The 27760-nt window shown below is 39.3% G+C and overlaps 1 protein-coding gene across 1 annotated transcript in view; it reads left to right on the forward strand.

The window, feature by feature from the left end:
* Ak9 (adenylate kinase 9) overlaps positions 1-27760 on the forward strand; it is a 143659-nt gene that overhangs the window by 90984 nt on the left and 24915 nt on the right. Inside the window, exons 26-31 of the mRNA XM_020176900.2 lie at positions 170-294; positions 2746-2965; positions 5116-5181; positions 20600-20809; positions 21666-21884; positions 23492-23705. Coding sequence (XP_020032489.2) covers positions 170-294; positions 2746-2965; positions 5116-5181; positions 20600-20809; positions 21666-21884; positions 23492-23705 — 1054 coding nt within the window. The remainder of the gene's footprint in view (positions 1-169; positions 295-2745; positions 2966-5115; positions 5182-20599; positions 20810-21665; positions 21885-23491; positions 23706-27760) is intronic.

Genomic DNA, 27760 nt, shown 5'->3' on the forward strand with positions numbered 1-27760 from the left:
TCAATTAAATACTAGTACAAAGACAAGAGCTCAAGTTTTAGAATGTTTACAAGCAGTAGTATAAAAATGATCTCAGAGGAAAAACTAGATCTCCTCCTAATCAATTATGTAATACAGTATTAATATTGAGCTTTAAAGCTTGTCTTATTTTCTGATTTTTTGCTTTTAGCTTCCAGAAGTACAATTAACAAAAGAAGAAGAAGCAATCAAATCAAGTCTGATGGAAAATGAGCCACTGCCTTCTGAAATTCTTGAAGTAATTCTTTCTGAATGGTGGCTTAAAGAACCCATACGGTATTTTAACTTATACAGGATTATAGTTATTGACTTTATTTGCTTTATTATTAAAGGTAAAAATGTTGTCCAACATATTTTTAAGAATTTTTCTCTTTTACATTCATATAAAATAGTAATTCTCAATTGAGCTAAACATTAAAACCATCTGCAGAGCTTTTGAAAAAGTTTGATGCTAGGTCCCGCCCTAAAATAATTAAATCAGAGTCTGTCAGGATATGAGAACAGGACCAGGCACTAGTGGTTTTGAGTTCTCTCTATGTGATTCTAATACGCAATTATAATTAAGACCACACACACACACACACACACACACACACCATCTTCTAAGTCCATGGACCCTAATGATGTGCTGGACTCTTTCCCCCTATAACCTTTTAAACAATTACAGTTAAGACCACTTGATAGCTGTCAATAGTGTTTGCCCATGACCAAATATCCAGGAACAATGCTGACCTATCTAGAACAAATTTCCGGGCCACCAGAGTTTAGAATTTCACCTTGTTTCCCTAAACAGAATCCTGCCTTGAGTTCCACCAGCAGAGAATGAAATGATATTTATAATATTGATTACAGCATACACATTATTTCCAAGTTACTATGCACTGGGTACTGGTTGACTGTATATGATCTAAATTAACTTACTTAATCCTTACAGTAATCTCTTTCACCTAGTCCCTAGCTGAAGTCAGTGAGTAGGATTATTAGTCACCAATTTTTTTTTAAGTTCTTGTTCCCTAAATTAGATCAGTAGTTGTAGGAAACATGAGCAGGTTCCTTATAGCTGCATAATTATGACTTATTTAGCTCCTGACTTCAACACTACACCTTAAAATATCTATCTAGACAGATAAATATAGGTATAGATAGATATTCAGAGATATGGATTGAAGAATTGTAAAAAGTGAAATTAGAAAAGCCTAAATAAAATAGCTGAATATTATGCAACCATTAAAATTTGTTATAATGAAGAATTTGTCATAGCATGTGAAATATTATATGATATGAGGTTAAAAAAAGGATGCAGAATTATTTATATTATGATAGAGAAATAGACACAGGAAGAACCAACTGGAAAGAAATAAAGCAAATTCTCTGTGATACATACTTATGGATAATTTTGCTTTCTTCTCTATTTTCCAACTTTTCTACAGTGAGATTTTTTGCCCTTATAAATCAGGAAAGCAATCAACACGTTTTAAAAGGCTATTGAATTAGTCCTGGAGAGATCTACTAAGGGCTGAATTGAGGGGCAGCTGAAATGGAAATGTGAATACAGATGAGGCATGCCATTGCTTAGCTATTAACAGTGAGAGGCAGGAGGAAGCTGGGGGAGAGGTCCAAAGGTATTTCTTAAGTTTGGCACCAGAGGACTGGCGAGTCTGAGGAAGAGCAGTTTGGAAGGGTAAGAGTGAGTAGAATTTTCAACGGTATAATGCTTATTTAATTCCTAAAGGGCATTCCGATGGAGAAACTAAACAGTACTTTGAAAAGTCTGAATCAACCCCTAGAAGAAGGTTTGGATGTAGAGACACAGTCTTGGAAGACATTTACATTGACACAGAAGTGACAGCTGGCACACTAGGAATGAAATTGCTCCTCCCAGGATAGACTATAAACTAAACACATCTCTGAAGAACAGGACACACATATTATGGCCATAATACAGAAATTTACCTACTTAATAAGGCGGGAAAATTAACATTTGGAATCAATGTCTTTGAAGGCTGAAACTATCAGATGTTCATAAAGTTCTGTTACATTAAGAAGAAACACATATTTAAATATAAATGCATAAAACAAGACAAATTTTAGATGTGTAGGATTAGCAAAAGAGGACCAAAATCATGTCTCTCAACTAAACAAAGCCAAGTTTTCAAAGCCCGATTATCTGACAAGCACTTCTAATGAAAATGTGTTAGTATTTAAAGTTGCTTTATTCTTGCAAGGCTGACAGTCCCATTTGAATGTAGTCATCTTATACATAGGAGCCAGAATACACACATCAATAATTGTTATTGTTTTCAAGTAGACCCAGGGATGAGGGTATGAATTACCGCATCATTAAAAGAAAGACTGTGTAAAGGTGACACATTCATTAAGCTGGGCACTCCTATTTTCTGTTCTCCTGTGGTCTTCTTTAGAAAGTTTCTAGTTAATAGTAATTCAACCTGATCATCTATAATTTTATATTATAAGTATAAGCACAAAGCATTATAATTTTAATCTAGTTTTATACATTTTGGAGAAGAAATACCATGAATACAAATAAAAATATTAAAGTACACTACAGTAAACTCTTTAAATTATTCATTATACACTTGATTTAACTTTGGGATTTATCAATACATTTTAAAATCTATAATATGTACAAATATAACTATATGTAATATCAGTATATATCTATAATACAATATTTTAAGCAAATAAATTATGGAAAAATTTACCTAGTTCCACAGGTTTTATACTAGATGGTTTCCCACGGTATCCTGAGGAAGCCCAGTTTCTGGGAGAACGTGGATTTTTCCCAGATGCTGCTGTTTTTATACAAGTTGAAGATCAAGATATTTTTGATCGCCTCCTTCCCTCCCGAGTTGAAAAGTGGAGAGTGAAACAACAGAAGAAATTAGAAAGAAAAAAATTCATCAGAGACATGAAAGCAAAAATTAGGGTGCGTGTCCAGCATAAACACATGGGAATAAATCTGTTTAGCATGTATTTAAGTTATAAAGTGGTCCTCATAAGAATATGGTTTTCTGGTTTTAATACCATAGTAAGCATGAAGACATATCTTATCAAATATCGAGTCCTTATAGTAAGAACTAAGAATTATTTGAGGATCTTTTTATAATCATGTTAATACATCTCTTTACAAAGCAAATAAATGTCAGTGGTACACTATCTGGTAGATTTCACTCTACCAGACAGGAGCACCTTGCTATGAGATCTTTAGGGAACCACAGGAAAAAGGCAGCAGATTTCAGGAGCAAGTTCATAACCTCATGTATTTGCTCCTTCCTTTTCACACCCACTAACTCCATCGTAGTTCAGAGATTTCTTGGTTCACATCAACACTCCCACAGTGACCTTATAATTGTCCTTCCTGGCTTCATCTCTGCACCCTCCAGGCTACTTCCAGACTAACTTTCCTAATTCTATTTTGATTAAGTCACCCCATAGGATCTGAACTTCCATTCTTCTTCCAAAACCTCTTCTTGCCTGTATTTCTCAAAGGGAACAAATGCAAACTCTTCTCTGTACCAGACACCACACCCTATGCTTCTCCATTCCCTTTTCAAGCTAGTTTCTGAACCATCTTCACACATGCTGCGTGACATCATATGAGTCCTACCTCTGAATTTCTGTTAACTCACCCTTACGGTACGTAATACTGTTGACTAGCTGGTGTCTTTTGAGCAGAAAAAGAAGTAATACATATTACAGTGCTCAAGAGAGGGCTGGCATCTAGCAGATACACAATAATTAAACTTCACTGACTACTTATTTGAGTGAAGAGAACAGAGGAAAAGTAGACTCAAATATATATATTTAAAGAAACCGTAGTTTGGAAAGTCCTGAGTGCACCAGCCCCCAAACCTGAGGGAAACTGATTAGTTTTCATGCAAACCTTCAGAACCTATCAAAGGCTCCATTGCATTAGATTTAGAGGATGCTAGGAAAACTGAATGACTATCATTCACCATGTCTGTGACCATTTCCAGAGCATATGGGCTTTCCTCATATGTACAAATATATTTTTAGGTGATTATATTTTTTTCTTGTTGTGCTGGGTGGGGGTACATTGTGGCATTTACAAAGGTTCTTACAATTTATCAAGTATATCATACTTGAATTTACCTCCTCCACCATTCTTCTTCATTCCCCCCCCGCAACCACCATTCCTGGAATAGTTTCAACAGGTATCTTTTTTTCTGTTTACACATGTGTACACAGTATTCATGTGTACACAGTTTTTGCACTATATTCACCCTCCTACAACCTTTGCCCACTTCCTCCCCCCTCTTATTGTTATCACAGGATCTGCTTTGCCCTCCTATTCTCCAGTTTTGCAAAAGAGAAAAAAAATAAATGATATTTTTGCTTGTTTAAGATAGCTATACAGGGAGTTTCCTTGTGGCACTTCCATGTATATATGTATTATAACCCAGTTTGGTTTATCTCCTCTAGTTTTCTTTCTACTTTAGTCCCTTTTTTATGGCTGTTTCAACCAGTTTAAAAATTGTATATTCATTCTTGTATAGAGAGTACATCAACCATATTCATCTTAACTTCCTTCTTTTACCCTCCACCTCTTGTGTGTGCCCTAGCCTGGCCTGTTTTTCATAACACTGCTGCATTCATATTAGGTATACATTAGTTTTTATATTAGGCCTCTCATTTGAGAGAAAACATGTGGCTTTGGCCTTCTGAACCTGGCTAATTTTACTTAAGGTTATGTTCTCCAGATCCACCCATTGTAGGTGACTAGATTTTAGTAGTAAAATAAAAGATTAGCATTTTCAACAAATTACCTCCCAGTATGTCTCTATTTCTCCATGTACAAAACCAGTGTTACCAAAAACAAACAAATGCACAATAAATTTTGAAAAGGACTTCTGAAATTTGTGGAAAAAGTGACTGACCCCAAGAGCTGAAATAATTGATCTAGAAGCCCAGAGGACAAGGATGCAAACATGCTTTCAGGGGAGGTTCCCCCTCCTTCCAACTAAATATTATCCTCACTTTGGAAAAAAATATATTGACACATAGAAAGACGTTTTACCATTTTCTATTTAAAATTTGTAAATGTTTCTTTAACAGGAGGATATGATTTCTAAAAGAAGGGCTGAACTTATTTTAGAGAGAGAGAAAAAAAAGAAAACAGAGGTAAGTAAATAAAATTGGTTTTCAAACAAGGGGAATACCCATAACTCATGATCTCAACAGTGTAAAATAAAAAGATACCTTAAAATGTCTTAAAGAACTACACAGAGTTAAGAATTAATGAAGTTACACTTCATTTTTATTTTCTTTATTCTTTTTTAGTATCCCACAACTATCTATAATGCTCTTTTTATTATATGTATAACTAGCAAAAAACACTTCTTAAAGAAAAGAAACCCACTAAAGATCTTTAAATAATTTAATACATTGAACTATGCTTGGATTTTCATCTTTGCTTTTCGTACTTCTAGTCAATGCCACAGAAAGACAGTCTGGGAGCTTGGGAGTGAAGAGAGACAGAGACTGTAAAGTTGAGCTGGAACTAAATGATTATCTCAGGATAAGGACTGAGATGGGGGAGAACCTGTGAATCTCACAGTCAGACACTGTGCAGGATGCTTGGTACAGCTCCTTCCCTCCATCTGCTGATTTTTTTAAGGTTAAACCTTGAAGATCATGGATTTTGTTTTATTTAGAGAGTAGCTATTCCCAAGTCGACCTAGCTGACCCAAATGTTATAACCAAGCAACAGAAGAGTGCAGAAATCAAAGAGGAAGTGAAAGTAGACAAGCTTACATTTACATAACCAGCCTACAAGTCACTCTTGTAACCAAAGCAAATGATAAGAAAGCCCCTGCCTTCCTTCTTTTCCTTTGCATGTAAGACACTTGTGTTATCTTGACTGACCCTTCTATAATCTGATTTCCATCTATATAAAAATGTCCAGTCAAACAAGGAGGAAGAAGAAAAGAATAACAGAAAGAACGACCTGCTTGTAAGTGCAACTATACTTTGTCCTGGTGTGGACACATTGGGCTTCTGCAGAGAGGACTGATGAGTCAATGCACCTGTAACAATGGGCGCAAAACACTGCAGAAGAGTGGCTCAAACAATTTCTGCTTTGTCAAAGCAAAGTGTTCACAACCAAAGTAGATCTAAAAACTATTGAACTGAGAAAGCTATGACACCATCTAGGAATGAAAAGCCTCTTCTTCATTATTTCCTTCCTTCCTTCTTTCCTTCTTTCCTTCCTTCCTTCTTTCCTTCCTTCCCTCCTTCTGTCCTTCCCTCTCTCCCTTCCTTCCTTTCTTCCTTCCATTAGCAAACATTAAGTTTTGTGACAGATATTATTCAGATTAAGGCAACTAATCCATGAACAGGAGTCACTGAAATCTCAATGCCCACTCCCTCATCAGACATGTTCTGACAGCCTACTTTGCTCACAATGTCAAGCTATTGTTCACAGTTAAAAAGACAGACATCCTAATTTGGAAACAAGTATAGTTAACCACTTCAAGCCCATCAGAAATCTCTAGTGGTCTCCTGCAGAATCACTATAAATGTCTTGGCAATGAATTAATTACCAAAGAGAATCTAGACTTTGGGGTCAAGCATTGGGAAACTGGCATCCTCTCTCCAGTTCTTATTGACTTTATTCACTGCTGACTTTCCTAACATAGTTCTGACACAGGTGGACACTGAATTTATAGCTTATTTATTCCAGTAGTAGAACATTGAGCAAGTCACTTAACCTCTCCACACCTAGGTTTTTCATTATAAAATGGGAAAAATTAGTGATTTGTTTCCCTAATTAATAATACTTTAATTTCCCTTCTTTGCTACTCTCTCGTTAAGTCTTTTTTTCTTAAGAATTAGTCTTCAGGATAAAATTTAAATGTTCTTAATTTATCATTTTTCCATTTGTTCACTTTAGAGTGTGTGATTTCTTATTTTTCATTCAAAGATCCAAAATTCTATTTTATTGATTAAATAGGGTTTTGTAAGTTATCTCTTCTAAGTCTTATTCTTTTGTACAATTGGCTATGTGCCCCACACAAGAAATTTGTACAACTTTTGGAACACAACTTTTGAGGTTTTTTTTATATAATTAAACCTGGGCATTGACTTTTTTTTCCCCAATATTTTTTATGGAAATTTGATAAGATACATCCTGCGATTACCTCAGAAAATAAGACACTAAAGAAAATTCAGCAGCTCAGGGATCACTTAGTGTGAATTATTGTAATTGGTTAATGTGACATTGACCAATTGAATTGGTTGAATACCTGAGTATTCAAAAAAGCCAGATCTCTGTTGTAGCCTGCTTAAGCCCTTTTTTTTAAACATATAAATTTGTAAACATCTTCAGGATGATCCTTATTATATAGTTATATTTAAAAAATTGTTACTTCTGCTCTATTCTACTGCTACTTAAAAAAAAAAGAACAGTTTTCAAACTTGTTTCAATCAGGTCTCACTAAGATGCAGGCATTCAGGGGTTAACACTCAAACTAGAAAAAAGGAAAGGGCCAGGTGGCAGACTGCAACAAAAATCTAAAAATTTAGATAGTTAAAAAAATGACCTTGCACTCTCATGCTGTGGTAAATAAAGTCTGGAATTTAATTCTCCCTTATAATCCATGGGTCTATTAACAAATGGACTTTCTATAAATTATTTTTATACAAAAAATAATTTTAAGGCTACTTTCTTTCTACTTTTTTCATCTACTTTTTTTCATACAAATATAAAGCTCTACATTAAAAGGTTTTATGAGTTATTTCCAACAAATAACAACAAAAAATGGTTTTAAAAGTAAAAGCTTAAAAAAACTTTTAGATAAAAAAAAGAATAATATAAAAAGGTTTGTCCTCAAAAATTGTCTTAAAATTAAAAAAAAGAATAAAGACAAACTCCCCCAAGGATTACAAAGTAAGTTATCAAAAAAATACAAAATAGATTGTCATAAAAAGATGGAGTTTACAAATGCTTATATAAATGATTAAATGGACTAAAATCTAAAAGTTACATTAAAGGTTTTAGAAGGTGAAAATTTAATGTACTTATGTTAAACTAAAACTGAATTCTCTGAGCTCATAACAAGGCTATCGTAAAAATACTGTTCTTGTTAGGAAAAACGCAACACGCAAAGAAAGCTCACAAGAAAAGTCTCATGTGCAAGAGCAAGGTTTAATGGCAGCCACCAACTGCCAGGCTGGCCGGGGAAAGATGGCGCAGCGCTGGCTCTGGACTAGGCGTGGCTCTTTAGAAGAGGGAGCTTGAGGAGGTTAGAGCGTGGGAATTTCTGTTAAGGGTGGGGCTGCCGTTGGAGTTGAGGTTGCCTGGAGGAGGCTCCATTTCTCAAGAAGTGAGGCCTGAGGATAAAATGGCCACATTATTACTCATCATTCCCTCATTTTTTCTTTAATAATGATGAGGGTAGGGGCTGAGGATCGGGAATTGGGGCGAAGCGTTGGTCTCTTAGCTGCTTCCTGCTGGCAGGGGGCGCTGTATGGGGCGAGATCCTCAGACTCCTGTGGCTCCTGGTAGAGGCCCTCACAGCAGTCCTCTGGATGGGTTTGGAGAGGTTGATATCCCTGGAGGTACAACTGGTTAAAGTTTTGATTAGCAGTAGCAGACATGTGGTCTAAGAGACATCTTTGTACTGTTTTTAATAATACAAGGGAGGAAGCTTAAGAATAGAAGAGCAAGAACATAGGCATTAGGATGGGCATTGGCCAGGAGAACCACTGTGAAATGTTGTTCCCTAGAGGATTCCAAGAGTCCTCCAACTCCCTTCTCTGTTTCTCTAACTGTTCCTTGAGAGGTGCTGCCACTGGGGGATCCCGTTGAGCTTGACAGCAGTGGGTGTCGTGAGGATGAACAGATGAGGGCCAGTCCACTGAAGTCCCAATGAAGAGGGTCGAAGATCCTTTAGGAGAACAAGATCCCCTGGTTTAACAGAAATTGTTATAGGGTGGGGCAGGATCTGGTCTGCATGCTCTCTGAGCAGTTCCTTGAGACAATTAATATAAGGTAGATAGTAAGCCAGAGGAGCAGGGTCTGTTGGAGGCAAGTTCCCTAAGAGAAATGGGCAGCCATACATTATTTCAAAGGGGCTGTTGGGAGAGGGGAAACAATCTTGAGAGCATTTATTATGTAAGACCCAAATAGGAATATTAGAAGGAGCATAAAAAGGTGTCTGCTAAGGGCTGCATATCTAGGGATCCAGATTCTGCAAAATCCTGTAACTCCCAAGAAAGCTCTAAGCTGCTTTATGGTATGGGGGAGTGGGAAATGGAGGGTTTGGGCCAATTCCCTCATGACTCAGGGAGTGAGTCTGTCCCTTTAAGACTACACCTAGGTAGGTGACCTATGGGAGGCAGGGGCTGACTGTCAGGATTTAGGTTAAATGTAACACTCTTGTATAAAAGAGAGCTCTAGCTCATTTTTTTATATAACTTTGTAAATGTTTGCACCATATTTAAAGTACAGACACAACACTGGTACAAGGTGGTCATTTAAGACACATGAGCAAATACGTAAATGAACTCTGATTTAGTATACTTAAAGCTTGACAAGATCAGCAGAAAACACAAATAATTTCTTTGATAAAATCTTTCTCTATAACAGTTTTTTGTAGATGTTACTCAGAGCAGAACAATATTAAGATAACCTTGTTATTTTATAGACATAGAGAATTTGATTTTAGTTTGACATGACCCTAAAAATCTTTTAGGCAACTCTTAGATTACAGTCAACTTTAACTTGATCACACACCAAAGCTTTTTAGTACACACTTTTAAAACTTACTCAGACCTTCATACAACATATTAAACCCTTTGATGGCTTGTCCTTATTCTTCCTATTTGAAACAATCTTTAGGACAAACCCTTCTTTACAAAATCCTTTCTCATCCAAAAAACCATTCCTTTTTCCTTTAACGTCTCAAAAAATACATTCAATACCTATCTATATCCTTTCCAGTTGTTTACTTTGTAACTTGTATTTTAAAATTAACTTTTATGAGAATTTTAAATTTATTATTGGGGCTGGAGCAACTAATTAGTAGCCCTTGTTGTTTTAAGGAATTTATGATAGGCATAAGGCTCATCGTCCCTCAGGCTTGAGGGGATATTGTTTTTGGTGTGGAAACTGTGAGGGATTTTTGAGCTTTATTTGAATAAGGAGGGCCATCCTGGCTCGCCCTACATTCACCCCATCAGTCCACACTGTGGGATCTATTTGTTCCTGAAGGAAGGGACAGCAGAGATAGCTGTCTGGGGGGAGGAGAATTTGAGCTTTTAGTTGAGATAGTAAATCCCATCCCAGCAGAGGCACTGGAGTTTTAGGAACTATGAGGAAAGAGTGACAGAAGAGGAGGTCTCCCCAAGAGCAGGCCAGAGGCTGGGTAAACTAGTGCTCTAGGGGCTGGCCAGATTTGCCCCAAATGATAACTTTTCTCATTGTACTGGGGACTGGGAGAGAAAGGTAAGGCAGAGAAACAGGATCCACTGTCTAGCAGGAAAATGACCTTTTGCTTTTCTGCCATTATGGCTACCCGGAGGCTCCTCAACATTGATGCCAAGAAGTAGAGCATGGACAGGAGGCCGGGACCCATCAGTCCATAGGAGGTGGCACCTCGCCTTCCCTCTGGAGATGAGGGGCACTTAGACCTCCAGTGGTTACCCTTGCAGAGAGGGCAGGGTCCTGGTTGGGGGTGGGGCTAACTCCCAGGCTGTTCCCCCGTAAGCATTCTCTGCAGAAGTACCCCTCCTGCCCACCACAGTAGCAAGTTCAGGATGCAGGCCCCAGTCGGATGGGCCCTCTCTTAGAGTAGCAGTGAGGTCATGATATCTCTTATCTTTTTCTCTCCTGTTAGAAAGGTCCTGGTTATAGTACACAGACATGTCTAGCTGTATTAGTTGATCCAGAGATTTTTTTCCCATCAGCCACAGACTTTGAGTTTTTTACGAATATCTGGGGCTGACTGTATTAGAAATTTATCTTTGAGGAGAACCTCTCTCATCTGTGACTCTGGGTCCACCGTGGTGTGCTTTCTGATAGCATTCTTACGATGCTACAGAAAGTTAATGGGGTTTTCTTCAGGGCATTGCTGTACTACAGTCACCTGGGAATAATTTAGAGGTTTGACTTTGGCCCTTTTTAGCCTTTCCACTATGAGATGGCTGAAGTGACATTAACAGCATTTATCTTCCTTATCATTTTTTTGATTTAGCAATGCTGGGGAATTGAACCCAGGGGCTTTCACATGCTGGGCAGACACTCTCCCACTGAGCTATGTCCTCATCCCCAAATATTTTTTCTTTTTCCTTTGGCTGTACTAGGACTTGAACTCAGGACTTTATGTCTGCAAAGCGGCACTCTACTGCCCCTTTAGTGTGTATTTGTCAAGGGGACTGCCTGTGCTCCTGTATATAATAAATGTGTATAGGCACATTTATTCCCTCATTTTTAGGTGCCACTAGTATTGGGGCTCATTGTAAATGGTAATCATTACCAACCTGAGTGGCCTGGGCCAGAACCCATTGCTTTTCTAATGAGGAAAGAGTCTGGTCTAGTAGAAGCATAATATCCCTTTTATGTCAATTCAAAGATTTGGATCACAGAGATAAAGACTTGAATGTATTTGTCTGGGCATCAGTATAGGTGTCCAGATGTTTTTTAATTTCCCTTAAATCTGATACTGGAAAGGGACATAGACTCGCCCTCTTCCTACCATTACCTGTTGAAGGGGGAAGCACCCATTAGGAGGTTCTGAATATTGGGGTGGCTTAGAAGCTAGGGCAGAGGGTGGAGCGGCAGGGGTGGGCCTTGTCATTGATAAGTGGCTTTTTTGGTCCTCCTTACCCATGTTTATCCTGTGGCTTACAAAGAATGACCAGCATTTGAGTATCTAGATAGCAATTATGGAGCCAATCTGGGTGGTCTCAGAGATGAAAATGAGAAGCTTAGAGACCACAGTAACGCCCACTTTGCTCTTCCTGGGACCATAACCTTGAGCTAACAATTGGCTTACTAGGGCTGGGTCTGGTGGCCCGAGGTGTGAGGTGGGGCTGGGAGTAGGGCCTGCTTAAGGCACCATCCCCCCCCCACACACATACACCCAGGACAAGTGACCCTGTCTGCCTAGGCCCGATCCCGCGTCCTGCCGCCCCTCCCCCCTTCCTGTGTACTCACACCTGAGTGCATTTATTTTAGGGGAAGTAGCAGCAGGCTGCAGCCACCGCCACATGCGGCTGGTGGCCTAGGATGTGTGTTGGGTCCTCTCTATGGATTCTCTTAGCTATGGCAGGCATTCCACTGTGCCCTGGGGCCAGCATCCCTGTGCAAGAGCACTCCTGTTTGTTTTCCCTCCTCCCCTTGAGGGAGTGGAGTTAGGGCATGAGGGTGGTGGCCACAGTTTTTTTGAAAGCACTTCTGCCTCTGCCAGTGCCTAGCAGTTGATTTAAAGTTGCTTTGGACAGAGAGGGCTGACAATTAGCGGGAATAACATGTCATAAGGTACCATGCTACAAGTTTTTCATGGGAGGCCAGGGTCCCAGTAAGCCCAGGGAGGGGAAGGCAGACAGAGATAAATGACACTCGGTGAGACCATGGAGGGAGCAGAAAAGGTGTCCTGACATCTTAGGTAAGGGAGGGGAAGGCAGAGCCTGGAGGCATGACACACACCTGAGGGATTAGCGATCACATGTGCTTCTAGGTCACTCCCACTGAGTGGTATTGGAACACTTTCAGCAACATGAAACCTCCACTTTCGGGTCACTGTCTCAGGCAGAAGGGGTATTAGACAGGAGGGAAAAGAGAAGCAGTTGTCAGTGCCATAACCAATCAGGACTCCCCCATTGTAGCATGAGGCATACCCGAATAAACCCCAGGCTTGGTCTTGGCCCGCAGGGAAGGAACATGAGCTCCCCCAGAGCCGGAATCTCTGTGAGGCCAGAGTTGGCAAGGAGCAGCTGGTTTGACACCATGACGGGAAAGTCCCTCAGGAAGATAGGAAGAGACAGGCAGGGCAAGCAGCGCAAGGAAGTCTGCTTACATGGGGAAGGAGGAGGTTCGGGAGAGGATTTGGTTGGTTTAGACGCTGGTTTAGAGAGTAACAGAACCTGTACAGGGGAACAGGAAGTACAGAGGGAGGATTTGGTGCGGAGATAGGAAAAGCATTGGACATAGGCTAGTTCCTTCCATTTACCAGCGCACTCACAGAAATTGTATAAGTCCCTTGAAATATTGGGATTGAAAGTGCCATTAAGTGACCATTTGGAGGTATTGTCTAACAGATATTGGGGCCAGGCCTAATTACAGAGAAAAATGAGCTTTGGGGGCTTAAGATCAGGTGTTAGCCGAATGGGCCCAAGGTTGGCCAGGAGACACCCCATTGGGGAGTCTGAGGGAGTTTGGGATGGTCCAACTCCCATGGTGAGGCCTGAACTGAGGAAAGTATATGATGGGCGTCCCCAAGATACCAGTTCCTCAGGAGAGAGTAGAGGTGGGACTCCTGGGAGGGACGTCTCCATCACTGGGGGCCCACAGTCCTAGGGGACCCGGTCCCCAGGGACAGAGAGAGCCAAGACCTAGTGCTAGGGTTTTGAGGAAATGAGAAAGTGAGATCACGGCTCTGCGTGAGAGGAGGCTCACTGAGAGAGGACATTGAGGGAGGATTGACCAGTGGTGGATGGCAATTGGAGGTGCACTGCAGTGGAGGAAATTCCCTGTGAGTAGTGAGGGCATCTTCTAGGATCGGGGGTCCTGGCAAAGCAGCTCAGATCCCGGAAGAAGGGAATGGGAGTTTAACTTTTAGAGAAATAGAGGGTGGGATGGGGAGAGAGGCGGGAGAGCAAGGTCAGTGCCAGGAGTACACCTGGTCTGAGTCACAGCACCAAAATGTTAGGAAAAACACCGCTCACAAAGAAAGCTCACAAGAAAAGTCTCATGTCCAAGAGCAAGGTTTAATGGCAGCAATGAACTGCCAGGCTGGCCGGGGAAAGATGGCGCAGTGCTGACTCTGGACTAGGTGTGGCTTTTTAGAAGAGGGAGCTTGAGGAGGTTAGAGCGTGGGAATTTCTGTTAAGGGTAGGGCTACTGTTGGGTTGAGGTTTCCTGGAGAAGGCTCCATTTCTCAAGAAGTGAGGCCTGAGGATAAAATGGCCACCGATTCACAAAATGGCGACATTATTACTCTATCAGTTCTGTTTTTGATAACATTTACAAAAAAATCTGTCTTAAAGTCAAGGTTTTTATTTTGTCAAGATAACTGTCAGAGATTTTTGGTGCTACAAGTTGATCCCAAAATTTATCAAGACAGCAGGAATTTATTAAAACACAGAGAGGCAAGAGACAGCTGAGCACAGGGAGTGCTGCTGTACTGATATGAGGACTGAGACAGATTTACTTATGTAAAGCAAAGTAAAAACAAAGTCAAAGTGCACCCTCCAGATAGGGTAAAGAAAAAACAAAAAACACTGTGTGGACATCTTGAGACCTCAAGTTTTTTTGTTTTTTTTTTTTTGTTTTTGTTTTTGTTTTTTTAATTAAAGTCAACAAGTGCAGGTGTTAGTCCTTCTCCTTCCACATGTCAGGCAGAGGGAATTTTTGGCCTAGGATGGCCAGGTTGGGTCTGTTACTTTAGGGGTGCTCTACTGAGTACAGGTTGGTGAGACCCTGCTGTATGTCATGAGTCATCTGTCAATGTCAGCAATCTGGAATGTGATTCCCTTATTGACATCTGAGCCATAATTCTTGGCCATTAGGTTTCCTAACTCCACACTTACTCCGCATAAATATTTACTTGTTCTCTGTTGATTTTTGTCAGAGTTTTGGCTACTGCTGTAACTGAGTTCATAACTAAATAAAAGTTCATTTAAGAGTTGGTTTAGGGCTGGGATGTAAGTCAATGGTACAGAGCTTGCCTAGCATGCGCAAGGCCCTGGGTTCAATCGCAGCACCAAAAAAGGAAAGACAAAAAACAGGGTTGGTTTATGTAAACTCTGCTAGATGACCTTATAATTATGGTTAAACAACTATTGTCTTGGGTGATTCTAATGCAGTCAGTACCATATATGTTTCTGTGATTAGGCTGTTTGGGGCCACTGACACTGCCCTCCCAACTGATGGGAAATCTAAGGTTTTATTCCAAGAGTAACAACTAAATTAACATATATATATATATATATATATGTTAATTATATATATATATATATATATATATGTTATGTATATAACCTCTGTATAGATGTGATGCTGTTGCTGGCTCCTGTATACTAAATATATATGTGTTTTTCAAGTACATCAAGTCTTCTAAAATACAAAATTTAGATAAACACGACAACAAAAAGTTAATGGTACTGATATACTGTTCTGTTAGCTGCAAAATTGTCCATCAAAGTTTTAACCATGGCCCTTTTAAGTTTTTGTCATTACAGTTCTGATCCTTCTGGGACATTTTCAATCAAGTCCATGAAAAATAACTCTAACAAGTACTTATGTGTCAACCAGGTTAGCTTTTTGGATGTCTGCTTCTGTTGGATTTTGTTTTGTATTGTCCTTGTCTAAAAGCCCACTGCCCAAGAGCCACTCCTTGTAAGCCTCTTTGTTGCTTAAATTTGGCCAAAAGGGTTTAGATGGCATTGACTTCCACCTGATCTGCTTATTAATTCCCCTTGACATGGGACCAAAAACAAAAAAATTCAGGAAAAAGCAAATTCTCACTACAAAAAACAAAAATAACCAATCAAAAAAGATCTTCAGTCTACAGCCCTACCACCTTAAACACATCCAGTCTTGTCTGATCTCAAAAGCTAAGCAGGGTCAGGCCTGGTTAGTACTTGGATGGGAGACAGATCTTCAGAGGAGCCTGCTCAGAGACAAGCAATTTGGAGCCAATGGGGAATGCCATCAAAGTTCAAATGGAATCTCTCATGCCAGGCCTCTCAAAAATAACCAAAGCCGAGAGGATTGAGGAAATGGTTCTTATGCATGTGTGCTATCTGGCATTAAAGCCCTTCCAGACACAAACTCATATTGTTAGCCAGGGCCTTCTACATAAATAGAGACAAAGTGACTCTTTACTGGCTCTAATATGTCCTTTGATACTTAAAGAGGGTGATTTTAACTTTTTTTAAACAATGGGTTTTTATTGGGCATATATATTAATAATTTATTGTTGCCATGGTAATTCTACTCAATACAAAAAAAAAAAAACCCCACAGGTTCAGACATTTAAAAATGTACTGTAGCCAACACATCCTGCTACAATAAAAAAAAAAAATAATCTTGACTACCCTCATTAACCTGTTCCTCCCTCTACTCAGTCCCTGGTCTCTTAATCTGTTTCTCAAGTTTGTTTCCACAAGGTTGGAGACAATCAAGCTCTAAATGGTGATGGAGACAAAGCCATACATGCCAGAGACCTCCCCCTGGTACCATGGACCCCTTGATAGACCCCCTTAGACATCTCGGAAGAGACCCTGACTGACTGTTCAGGGACCACTTGAGAAAACGCCCCTTTTCCTGACAGTAGTCAGGATTACCTCTGGGGTAGGGGGAGCATAAGGGGACAAATGTAAAAAAAAAAAAATAACAATAATCTCCCTAGGAATGTTAAAGAAACAAATAACAAAAGTAACTTTGTTTAAATAAAAAAGCAACTTCATACAGGGTGTGGAGGCAAAGCAGACTTTCCCAAAATAAACAAAAAGGAGTCTCAACAAAATAATAAACAATAATCATAAAATATAGGTGACAAGACTCAAGGACAAATTAAACTAATGAGACCCTCTTAAAAATATCTGGTCTGGCTGGGCGCTGGTGGCTCATGCCTGTAATCCTAGCTACTCAAGAGGCAGAGATCAGGAGGATCGAGGTTTGAAGCTACCCCAAGCAAATAGTTTGTGAGACCTTATCTCCAATATACCTAAAACAAAAAAGGGCTGGTGGAATGGCTCAAGGTGTATGCCCTGAATTCAAGCCCCAGTACCGCAAAAAAAAAAAAAAAGTCCAGTCTGATAAAGATGGGAACAACTAGATGACTGGACTTGACCAAAAGTCAGTTAATACTAGCTAAGTTTAAAGAAAAAAACTATAAATAAAAGGGGGGAACTTGTGAAAATCAACTTAGTTGGGTCTTTTCTGTCAAAGGATTTAATCGGTAACCGCTGCTGTTACAAATGTTAGTCTCACTAACTTGCTTCTCATATGCTCACTTCATGGCCTCTGCTTAATAAGATAAAAGTTTCTATTAAAAACAAAGAGTTGTTATCCTTAGCTGGGCTGGAGCAAGAATTCCCCTAGATGCCCTTGATAAGGAAACTCAGAGAAAGATCAAAGCTGGGGAAAGAATCAAAGATGAGTAAAGCCCTTCCCCTTAGCTGGGGCCCCTGCACCCAGCTATCTCACTAGAAACTGCGGACAGCCTTGGTCCACAGCTGTGCTGACATGATATATCGTAACCTTGAAAAGCTAACTGCTATGTCTGCTTCTGTACTCCCTGCTTGCTTGCTGCTGCTTTCCTCTAGATATAAAAACCCCAACCACCCTGAGCTGCGGGGCCAGTGCCATTTTGGAGATATCCAGGTGCTGGCCCACTAGCATAATAAACTTCCTTTCCTCCAAGCACCTGGATTTGAGTCTTATTCTCGCTGGTCAGTCACATTTCTGCAACACCTTGATTCCAGAGCTGATAACCAAAAAACAGTTATTGCTTTCCTGAACTTTTAAACTTCTTTGTTCCCAAAGCCACCTCCTAACTGGCCCCTTTCTAATTAGCCAACCACATAGACTGTGAGCCCTAAATCTGCCCAATCCAGAGGCAGGAGAGGGACAGCATGGTGTCAAATAAGACCCTTGCAGACTTCCCACCTGGTGTGCATGCCTCCCAGACTTCCTGGTGTGCAGCTTTCTGTAGAAGTAAGTTTTGCCTTGCCTATTGACTTCTGAGTACTATCATCTCTCTCATGACACCCCAGTATCTTAAATATATTTCTAACAATACTACAAGGGTCAGAAGTGCCTACCTTACACTTCTGTGTGTGTGTGGCACTGTGTTTGTGTGTGTGTGGCACTGGGGTTTGAACTCAGGGCCTTTACCTTGAGTCACTCCGTCAGCCCATTTTTGTGATGGGTTTTTTTCAAGATAGGGTCTCACAAATTATTTGCCCAGGCTAGCTTTGAACTGCAAGCCTCCTGATCTCTGCCTCCTGAGTAGCTAGAATTAAGGCATGAGCCACCAGGCCAGCAGTTTTAATTTCTAAATGGACTTCTAACCTGGTGTGTGGCACATGCATATAATCCCAGCACTAGGGAGGCTGGGGTAGGAGGATCACAATTTCAAAGACAGCTTGTGCTGCATACCAATTTCCAGGTCAGCCGGCGGCACTGCATTGTGAGACCTTGTCTCCAAACAGCTCAAAACAAAGCAAAACTGATTTCTATAGAAAAAGAAACACATTTAAAAATATAGAAATGGTTAAAAAAAAACCAAACAAACCTGTGATTCTGTGAAATACTATGTGTCCACTAAAAATAATGAAATATGTTCTGATCTAGAAATAAATGTAAATATGTCGCTAAGTTTTAAAAGGCCAGTTGTAGAAAACAAAATGATGTCATTTGTGTTTTAAATGTAACTAGACATGTGTGGAAAATCATCCAGAAGGCTTCTAAACTAAATTGTCAACCAAAGTTATTTCCAGGGAAGAGAATGGAGATGGAGATGGCGTGTGATGGGTGACTTTCCCTTTTGACTTCATATAATGCTATATTATTTGATTTCTTTTTAACAGGAGTGAGTTTCTTTTTTAAATTGTCCAGTTTATTTTTAATTGAAAGAAAGTCAAAAGAGGTACTAAGCATAGCCATAAAAGTGAGCACAAGTTCAAGCCAGTCCAGACAAAACTTTAGCAAGACCCCCATCTCAACCAACAAGCTGGGCATGGTGGCGTGCCTGTGATCCCAGCTACAAGTAGGCATAGGTAGAAGGATCAAATGTCCGAGGCTTCCAGGCCTCTTTTAAAGGAACAAAAGGCCTGATCATCCAGATAAAGTAGGAACTAGTAAGCTAACTGGAAGGCAAACAGTAGAAAGGACCTGGGAAGGAAAGCATGCTGAGCGTTACTGAGGATTACAGCCCTTGGTACCTGGGTGGGCAGGCAGGGAAAGAGAGTCAAGGTAACTCCCAACTCCAACTTGACTGAAGAGCAGAGCTGCAGCTGACACAGGAATACTTCCCAGAGCACAGTGTGGAGGCAGTGTAGAAGGACACAAACCCTATAGCGCTCAGTTGTGAGTCATAGTGTTACAGGGCTGAGTGGTCTAAGAAGACACTATGCAAAGGATTCTTGTGTCACCTCATCAGAGAACTGGACAGAGACAAAAATGCAAAACAGTAGCATAACTTTATTGAAAGAAAAGGAAAGAAATAGAAAGGAAAAAGAAACACTGTCAGAGAAGCAGTGATGGCACTAAAGTCTTGATCTTTTTTGTCTAAAGACCAATTTTTAAGTTGTAAAATGGGAAAAATCTGGGCAGTCCTTAAGGGCGGAGCTAGGGTGCCTGGCAGGTTTGCAGAACAAGGGATATCCTCCACATGTGCTTATGCTAATTTTTGGCCTTTAACTGTATATATAAGAAGCAACCAATATGCATGATTCATGGTCCTAAGAAAGAGGAACTGACCTGGAAGGTCAAATTGGGGGCAGGCTTTTTTTTTTTTTTTTTAACAAGCAAGGCAAACCCAAAGGTGCCTCTTCTGGATGCTGTCTTGCAAAGATATTTACAACTGCCAGGGTATTTGCAACTTAGAAAGGATTTATTGCTCTAGAGATAGTTCAGGGCCTGCTGGGGTGCCTGATAACTTTGTTTGCTTAAGAAAAGGATGCCCCTGGTACGTTATTTTCCCTGGCTACTAATCTGCCTCAGTAGCACTCAAAAGAGTAGACAGCCTGGGCAGCACAACTTTGTAGCTAAGTCTAGTCATGCTCTTTAATGATTACTGGTGTATTCATCTTTTTTCTCAGATGGGCTGTCACTTCCTGAAAGGCGTGTACATTAGCAGCACAGTGCTTTACACAAAGTGACTACAGTAGCATAAGAAAAGCAATTCTAGCTTTCATTTACATACTTACCATGTAGTAACTTTCCCTGTATTAATTCACCTAAGGCAGCTCAAAACCTTGAAGGTAGGAGTTCTATTATTCCTTTTTTACAGACAAGGAAACTGATCTTGTCCCAGTGAATACAGCTAGTAAATTTTTTGTGCTCTTTGAGCTGCATTACATGTTGCTCCTGAAGACCATTAAAAACATATGATATTATGATAACCATACATACAAATCACATATACTGTCTTGTCTGCTGACTTACTTATGGGAACACTATGGTGCCACAGACTTGAAGGTATTAAATTTCTGGGTACCACATGTTTAACATCTTCCTGGGTTACCAAATGGATATTGTCATGGGGTACCAAAATGGAGTCAGTATAAAATATTGCCAGTCATTTGCTGACACTGTCATTTGGCATAGATTTCACATGCAGAGTAAAAAGGCCTATTTCTACCCTAGGCTTCTGTTAGAGAAGATGATGACTTTAGCGAGGAAGAGCGTGAAGATGATGAAGATGCTATTGAAAACATCCTTGAAGATGAGTTTCCCAAAGATGAGGAAGAGATGAGCGAGGAAGACGAGGAGCAGGAGGTCGATGCGACTGAGCGCCTGAGAAGTGAATTGGGAGAGAAATTTGAAATGGATGTGAACAATATACAATTGATACAGGTTATGACTTTTCCTTCATTTTTCATAACTCAGAAAGTAGTAGTTGAGAATGAACAAAACGCACTTTGGTTCCACACCTTATTTCTTTGTAACATTTCAAAAGCTGCATAGACTTTAGAGCTGTATCCCCTTTGTCCATGCCACTTAGTAATTATGAAAATAAGTCCATAGATCAAGAGCAACACAAAAGCCTCACGGGGACAGAGTAAGTTGAGCTGCCAATACTCAACAACTTACAAGCTGAAAAATAACCGAATATGGAATATTTAAACCTGTAGAAATCAGCATAAGAAGGGGAGGAAGGTGGAAAGGAGAAAAATAGAGCAGATGAACTAATTCAGAATATAATACATACATACATGCAAACGTCACAATGAAACTCCCTGTGTAGCTGCTTAAACAAACAAAAATGTCTTTTTTCAAAAACAAAGGACAGGGAGGTAAAACAGGTCCTATGTGAGAGGTTGGTACCAGTGGGGGTGGGGGGGAGGATGTGAGGAAAGGGTGTAGGAGGGTGAATGTGGTGAAATATATGTACTCATGTATGGAAATGAGAAAATGAGGCCTATTGAAACTATTGAAGCAATGGGGGAAGGAGAAATAAAGGAAAATGATAACAGGGGGGAATCTAACTAAGATATACTGCAAGAATTTTTGTAAATGTCACAGTGTACCCCAGTACAACCATTATATGATAATAAAAATAAAATTAAATTTAAGAAGAAACCATGCAGAAAATAGTAATAATAATTGTTTTCTACACTGAAGTTACCACCAGTTGTGTCTGTGTGCTATGATTGAATACTGCCAGCCTTTTCCCACTAAACATATTAGGTTCTCTAATTTGTCTCTGCAGGATGAATTTGAGAAGGTTTTGATACCAATAATTCCTGTGAATGGAGCTCGGAGAATTCATATTGTACAATATGTACTGAATTTGAAACTGAAGCCACTGGTGGAAAATCGTGCAAGCATCTTTGAGAAATGTTATTCTGTATCCACACAACTCGCCCAGAAAATGCTCGCCTGTACCTACAAGTACACAAGCTCGTTTGGCTATTGGGATCCTGTAAAGGTAATCTCAGCAAATGCATCTGAAAGCTATGTTTTTTGCTTACTTGTTTAAAGAAATGTGAACATTGAGTAGTATTTTTAACAAGTTATAAAAATACTTAGGAATTTGAAGCTAGGTGTGGCAGCCCATGCTTCCAAACTTAATCCCAGCTACTTGGGAAGTGGCAATAGGGAGAATCAAGGCTTGAGGCCAGCTCAAACAAAAAGTTACCGAGACCCCATCTCAATCAATAAACTGGGTGTGGTAGTTCACATCTGTCATACCAGCTACACGGCAGGCATAGGTAGGAGAATCACTATCTGAGGCCCATCCCAGACAAAAATGGAAAAATCCTACCTGAAAAATAACAAAAGCAAAAAAGGGCTGGAAGTGTGGCTCAAGTGATAGAGCACCTGCCTAGAAAGCAAGAGGCCCAGAGTTCAAATCCCAGCACTGCCAAAAAATAAAAATAAAATGGAGCGATTGAACTTTCAGCTTTGTCCTTTTTTTTTTTTTTACAAAGTACATAACATGGAGCAGACGCCAGGACCCTGAGCATCTTCTGGTCCCTAGCATACACTCCTAGCCATGAAATTCACTCCAGCCTAAGAATGATGACAGTGGCAATACTCTTGACCCGTGTCAGCTGTTTTGGTAGCACTCGTAAGGAGAGGCAATACTGCCATTACTATCTCACCCTACTCTGTCAAGTCCAAGATGGCTGATGGTTGGCCATTTGATAATCAAACCTAACAGCACGTAATTACCCAGTCCTCAGCATCCCCGGTGCAAAGGTGTGGGACCACTCTCTCTGCCCACTCCATTCCATACCTACACCTTAGGCTGCCTTTGGTGGGAATTTTCCCTTGCTGCCAATGTTGATCTGAGTGGGAGTTCATCAGGACAAAAAATGTAGAAGAGAATCCAGTAGAATTTGCCCTACCATTCTACCCCAAAAGATAACCCTGGAGCCCACTTGTATTACTCTGCTCAGGACACCATACCAAAATTCCACAGCCAGGATACTGTAAGCACAGAAACATTTTCTCACAGTTCGGGAGGTTGGAGATCTAGACCAAAGTTCCCTAAGACCTGTCTCCTTGACTTGACACTCTACAGTGTGTTCATGTAGAGTTTCTCTATGCTCTCTCTTCCTCTTCTTAGAAGGACACCAGTCCTATTGAATTAGGGCCTATCTTTAAGACCTCATTTAACCTTACCTCCTCCTTAAAGACTCTATCTCTAAACACAGCCACTATGGTAATCAGGACTTCAAGATATGAATTGTAAGGGAAGGATTCAATCCATATCACCACCTTAGGAAAGGATCTGTTTGTGAGGACAAATGAGCCAATAAAGAAATGCAATGATCTTATACCCTGTGACAGAAACATTCACTACATGCTAAAGATATTAGAGGGGAACTGTAATTGTCACAAACAGAAAGCCAATTAGGAAACATATTGTTTGCATCTGTATATGAAATAATTTGTGCTTTCTACACATCAATATTTATAATCACATTTCATATTGCATACAGGAAGAGGCTTTCTCTCTTACTTTACAAATGTATTTGGAGGAAATGCTGTATAAATTAAAACTAACTTACAGATTTCATTACATTGCAGCTGAGTGAAGGAGACACCATCAAGCCAGCGGAAAATGCAGAGAACCCAAGTTATCCTGTGATCCATCGTCAGTATATTTATTTTTTATCCAGTAAAGAAACCAAAGAAAAATTTATGAAGAACCCAATCAAATATATCCGGCAACCCCATCCTAAGCCTACTGTGCCTATTCGGATTATAATTGTGGGGCCTCCAAGATCTGGCAAAACTACAGGTGAGCATGTGTTTGTCTTGGTCTTCTTTGAACAAAAAAGAATCTCCTAAAACCCAGCAACACTTCTTCAGGAAACCAGCTATCAAAACTGACACAAAAATTGATTGAAAGCCAATAACCAATAGATAGGCCCTCATCCATTGCAGAGAAGTCTGTTAGTCCTCTCTTCACCACTGAACAAATGATCTGATGAACTTAGAAAAAGGCGAGCCTTATTTGGTTCACAGTTTTGAAGGTTTTCGGTTCATTGCTCTTGTGCCTGTGGTAAGACAGCACACCATGGCAAGGTGTCACCTCACGGCTGAGACACAAAACAAGAAAGAGAAAGAGACTAGGTCCCAGAGTTCCCTGCAAAGGCACTCCCCCAGTGCTTCCAACCTCTACCAGGTGCCACCGCTAAGGTTCTACTCCTCTGAGTAGCATGAGTGGACTGGGGACGAGCCCTCAACACATGGGCCTGTGCAGGGCATTCCCGATCCAAACCATAGCTAAAAGGCAGTCAAAAACAGCCCAATTCTAAAACAGCCTAGAACAAGATGGTTTTAGAAAAGAAAATACATCAAACTTACAAAGAATTCAAAAATGCAGTAGGTACATCATGTTGGGTTTTTTCTTTAAAAGGTTTTCCATAGCAGGAGAAAAGACAGGAAACTTCCCAAGTTATTTTTGTTTTCTTTTTTATTAAGGAATATAGATAGTCCTTATAGTAAAAAATGAATAAAGAATGCTAATCCACTTTATTATAGTTACTAACACGTGTTAATTGTACAAATGAATGCGTTATTGTGTCATCTCTGTACTTGTGCGTATCATACTTTGATCCTGTCCACCTCCCTTCTACTTTGTCTTGCCCTCCATTTTCTTCCTCCTTCCCAGTTCCCTTCCCTATCCCTAATAGTCCCTCTTCTACTTTTAAGTCATTTTTTTTCTCTTTTCGTTTCCCCATATGAGAAAAAATATGCAATACTTTATCTCTCTGTGTCTGGCTTGTTTCCCTTAGCATAATGATTTCCAGTTCCATCCACTTTCCCACAAATGGCATCATTTCATTCTTCTCTATGACTGAATAATACTCCATTGTGTATCTGTAACATATTTTCTCTATCCATTCATCTGTTGATGAGCACCTGGGCCGATTCCATTTCTTGGCTATTGTGAATACTGACACAATAAACATAGGTATTGAGGGTATCTCTTTTGAATGCTCACTTCATTTCCTTCACATAAATAACATGGGTCATATGGTAGTTCTACTTTTAGGTTTTTGGGGAACCCCTATTCCATTCTCTATAGCAGCTTTACTAATTTTACATTCCCACCAACAATGTATAAAAGGGTCCTTTTTCCTCCACATCCTCACCAGTATTTGTTGTTGCTATTGTTGTTTATAACAACCATTTTGACTAAGGTGAGATGGAATCTCAGTCTAGTTTTTTGATTTTAGAGGTTTTTTTGTTTTGTTTTGTTTTGTTTTGTTGTTTTTCATTTTATTTTTTCAGAACTGAGGATTGAACTCAGGTCCTTGCTAGGAAAGTGCTCTACCACTTCAGGCATGCCCCCAGACCTTTTGTTTTTAGTTTGTTTTTCGGATAGGGTCTTAGGATAACTGCCTCAGCTGACCTTGGCTTGCAATCCTCCTGCCTCTGCCTCCTGAGTAGCTGGGATTACAGGCATGCACCTCCACATCTGAGGTCTTACTAACTTTCACCCAAACTGGCCTCAAGCTGCAGTCTTCCTGTCTCCATTTCCAAATATTTATCACAATGCTCAGCCTCTATGTAGTTTTAATATGCATTTCTCTGACAGCTAAAGATATGAGCATTTTTGTCTTGCATTTATTAGTCATTAGTACTTTTGAGAAATGTCTGTTCAGATCATTTGCCCATCTTTATTGGATTACTTGTTCTTTTGCAGTTTTTTTTTTATATATATTCTGTATATGAATCCTTTGGTAGCCGGCATAGATTTTTCTCTTATTCTGTAAGTTGGCCCTTCACTCTTTTGGTTGGTTCCTTTGTTATGCAGAGCTTTTTAATTTGATGCAATCCTATATGTCAAGTCTGGCTTTTGTTTCCTGGGCTATTGGAATCCTATCAGGAAATCATACCCCATATCAGTATCTTAAAGCCTTTCCTCTAGGTTTTCTTCCAGTGGTTTCAAAGTTTCAAGTCTTACATTAAGGTCTTTTATCCATTTTGAGTTGATTCCTGTACAGGGTGAGAGAGAGAAATCTAGTTTCAGTCTTCTGCATGTGGACTTCCAGGTTTCCCAGCACCATCTGTCAAAAAGGTGATCTTTTCTCCCATGTATGTTTTTGGCACCTTTATTAAGAATCAGGTGAATGTTAATGAATGGATTTATTTCTGGGTTCTCTATTTCACTCCAATAGTCTACATATCTGTTTTTATGCTAATAACATGCTGTTTTGTTTTGTTTTGTTTTTTCACTCTGACTCTACAGTATGTTTTGAAATCAGGTACCATAATGCCTCTCCAGCATTTGTTTTTCCTCAGGATTGCTTTGGCTATTCAAGGCCTTTGTGTTTCCATATGACTTTTAGGATTGTTTTCTCCAGTTTTTTCTAGTGAAAAAAGTCATTGATATTTTGATGAAGATTGCACTGACTCCATAGATTATTTTCTGTAGCATGGCCATTTTAACAGAACTAATTCTCCCAATCCATGAACATGGAGGTCTTTCCAGCTTCTAGTGTCAGCTTCTAGTGTCATTTTCAAATTCTTTCTATGTTTGTAATTTTAATTGTAAAGCTCTCTCTCCTTGGTTAGATTTGTTCCTGTTTTGTTGTTGTTGTTTGCTTGTTTGTTTTGTTTTGAGCCTATTGTCAGTGAGGCTGCCCTCCTGATTTCTTTCTCAGTGAGTTCATTATTGATATACAGAAAAGCTACTGATTTCTGTATGTTGATTTTGTATCTTGTAACTTAAGTGAATTTTTTAAAATCAGTTCTTTCTTATGGTGAACTCTTAAGGGTTTCTTTCTAAGTATGGTATCATATCTGTAATAAAAATTTAACTTCCCCCTTTCCTACATGTATTTCTTTCTCTGGCCTTATTACTCTTGTTAATATTTCAAGAACTATATTGAATAAGAGTGGTAAGAGCAGATACCCTTGTCTTGTTCCTGGTTTTAGAAGAAATATTTTCAGTCTTCCCTTTTCAATATGATGTTGGCTATGGATTTGTCATATGTAGCATTTATTATTTTGAGTTATGATCCTTCTAGACCTAATTTATTCAGAGATTTTACCATGAAGGGATGTTGAATTTTATCAAAGGCTATTTCTGCACATGTTGAGATAATAATATGGCTTTTATGCCTGATTTTATTTATGTGCTGTGTTACATTTATTGATTTGTGTTTGTTGACCCATCCTTAAATCCCTGGAATGAAACCAACTTGATCATAGTATATGATCTTTTTAAGGTGCAATTGAATTTGATTTTCAAGTATTTTATTGAGGATTCTTGCATCCATGTTCAGCAAGGACATTGGTCAATGACTTTCTTTTGTTTTGTGTCCTTATTGGGTTTTGGTAGCAAGGTAATATTGGCTTCATAGAATAGTTTAGAAGGATTCCTTCCATTTCTACTTTTCAAAATAGTTTGAGTAGCATTGATGTTAGTTCTTTTTAAATTCTGGTAAAATTTAGCAGCAAATCTATATAGTCCTGGACTTTTGTTTGTTGAAAAACTTTTTATGACTGCTACAATCCCATTCTTGTTTTTGATTTATTTAGGTTTTTAAAAAAATATCCTCTTGGCTCAATTTTGATAGGTCATATGTGTCCAGAAATTTGTCCATTTCTTCCAGATTTTCAAATTTATTGGTGTATAGGTTCTCAAAATTCTTTTTAATAGTCCTATGAATTTCAGTGGTATCTGCTTTAATATATTTTTTTCATCTGTATTTATTTGTGTCTTCTCTCTTTTGGTTAATTTAGCTAAGGGTTTGTTAATTTTGTTTATTTTTTTCCAATGAACCAACTCATTCTTTCATTGATCCTTTGTGTTGGTCTTTTAGTCTGTTTAATTTATTT

This window comes from Castor canadensis, chromosome 1 (assembly GCF_047511655.1).
Source record: "Castor canadensis chromosome 1, mCasCan1.hap1v2, whole genome shotgun sequence".
In the NCBI taxonomy this organism is placed as follows: domain Eukaryota; kingdom Metazoa; phylum Chordata; class Mammalia; order Rodentia; family Castoridae; genus Castor; species Castor canadensis.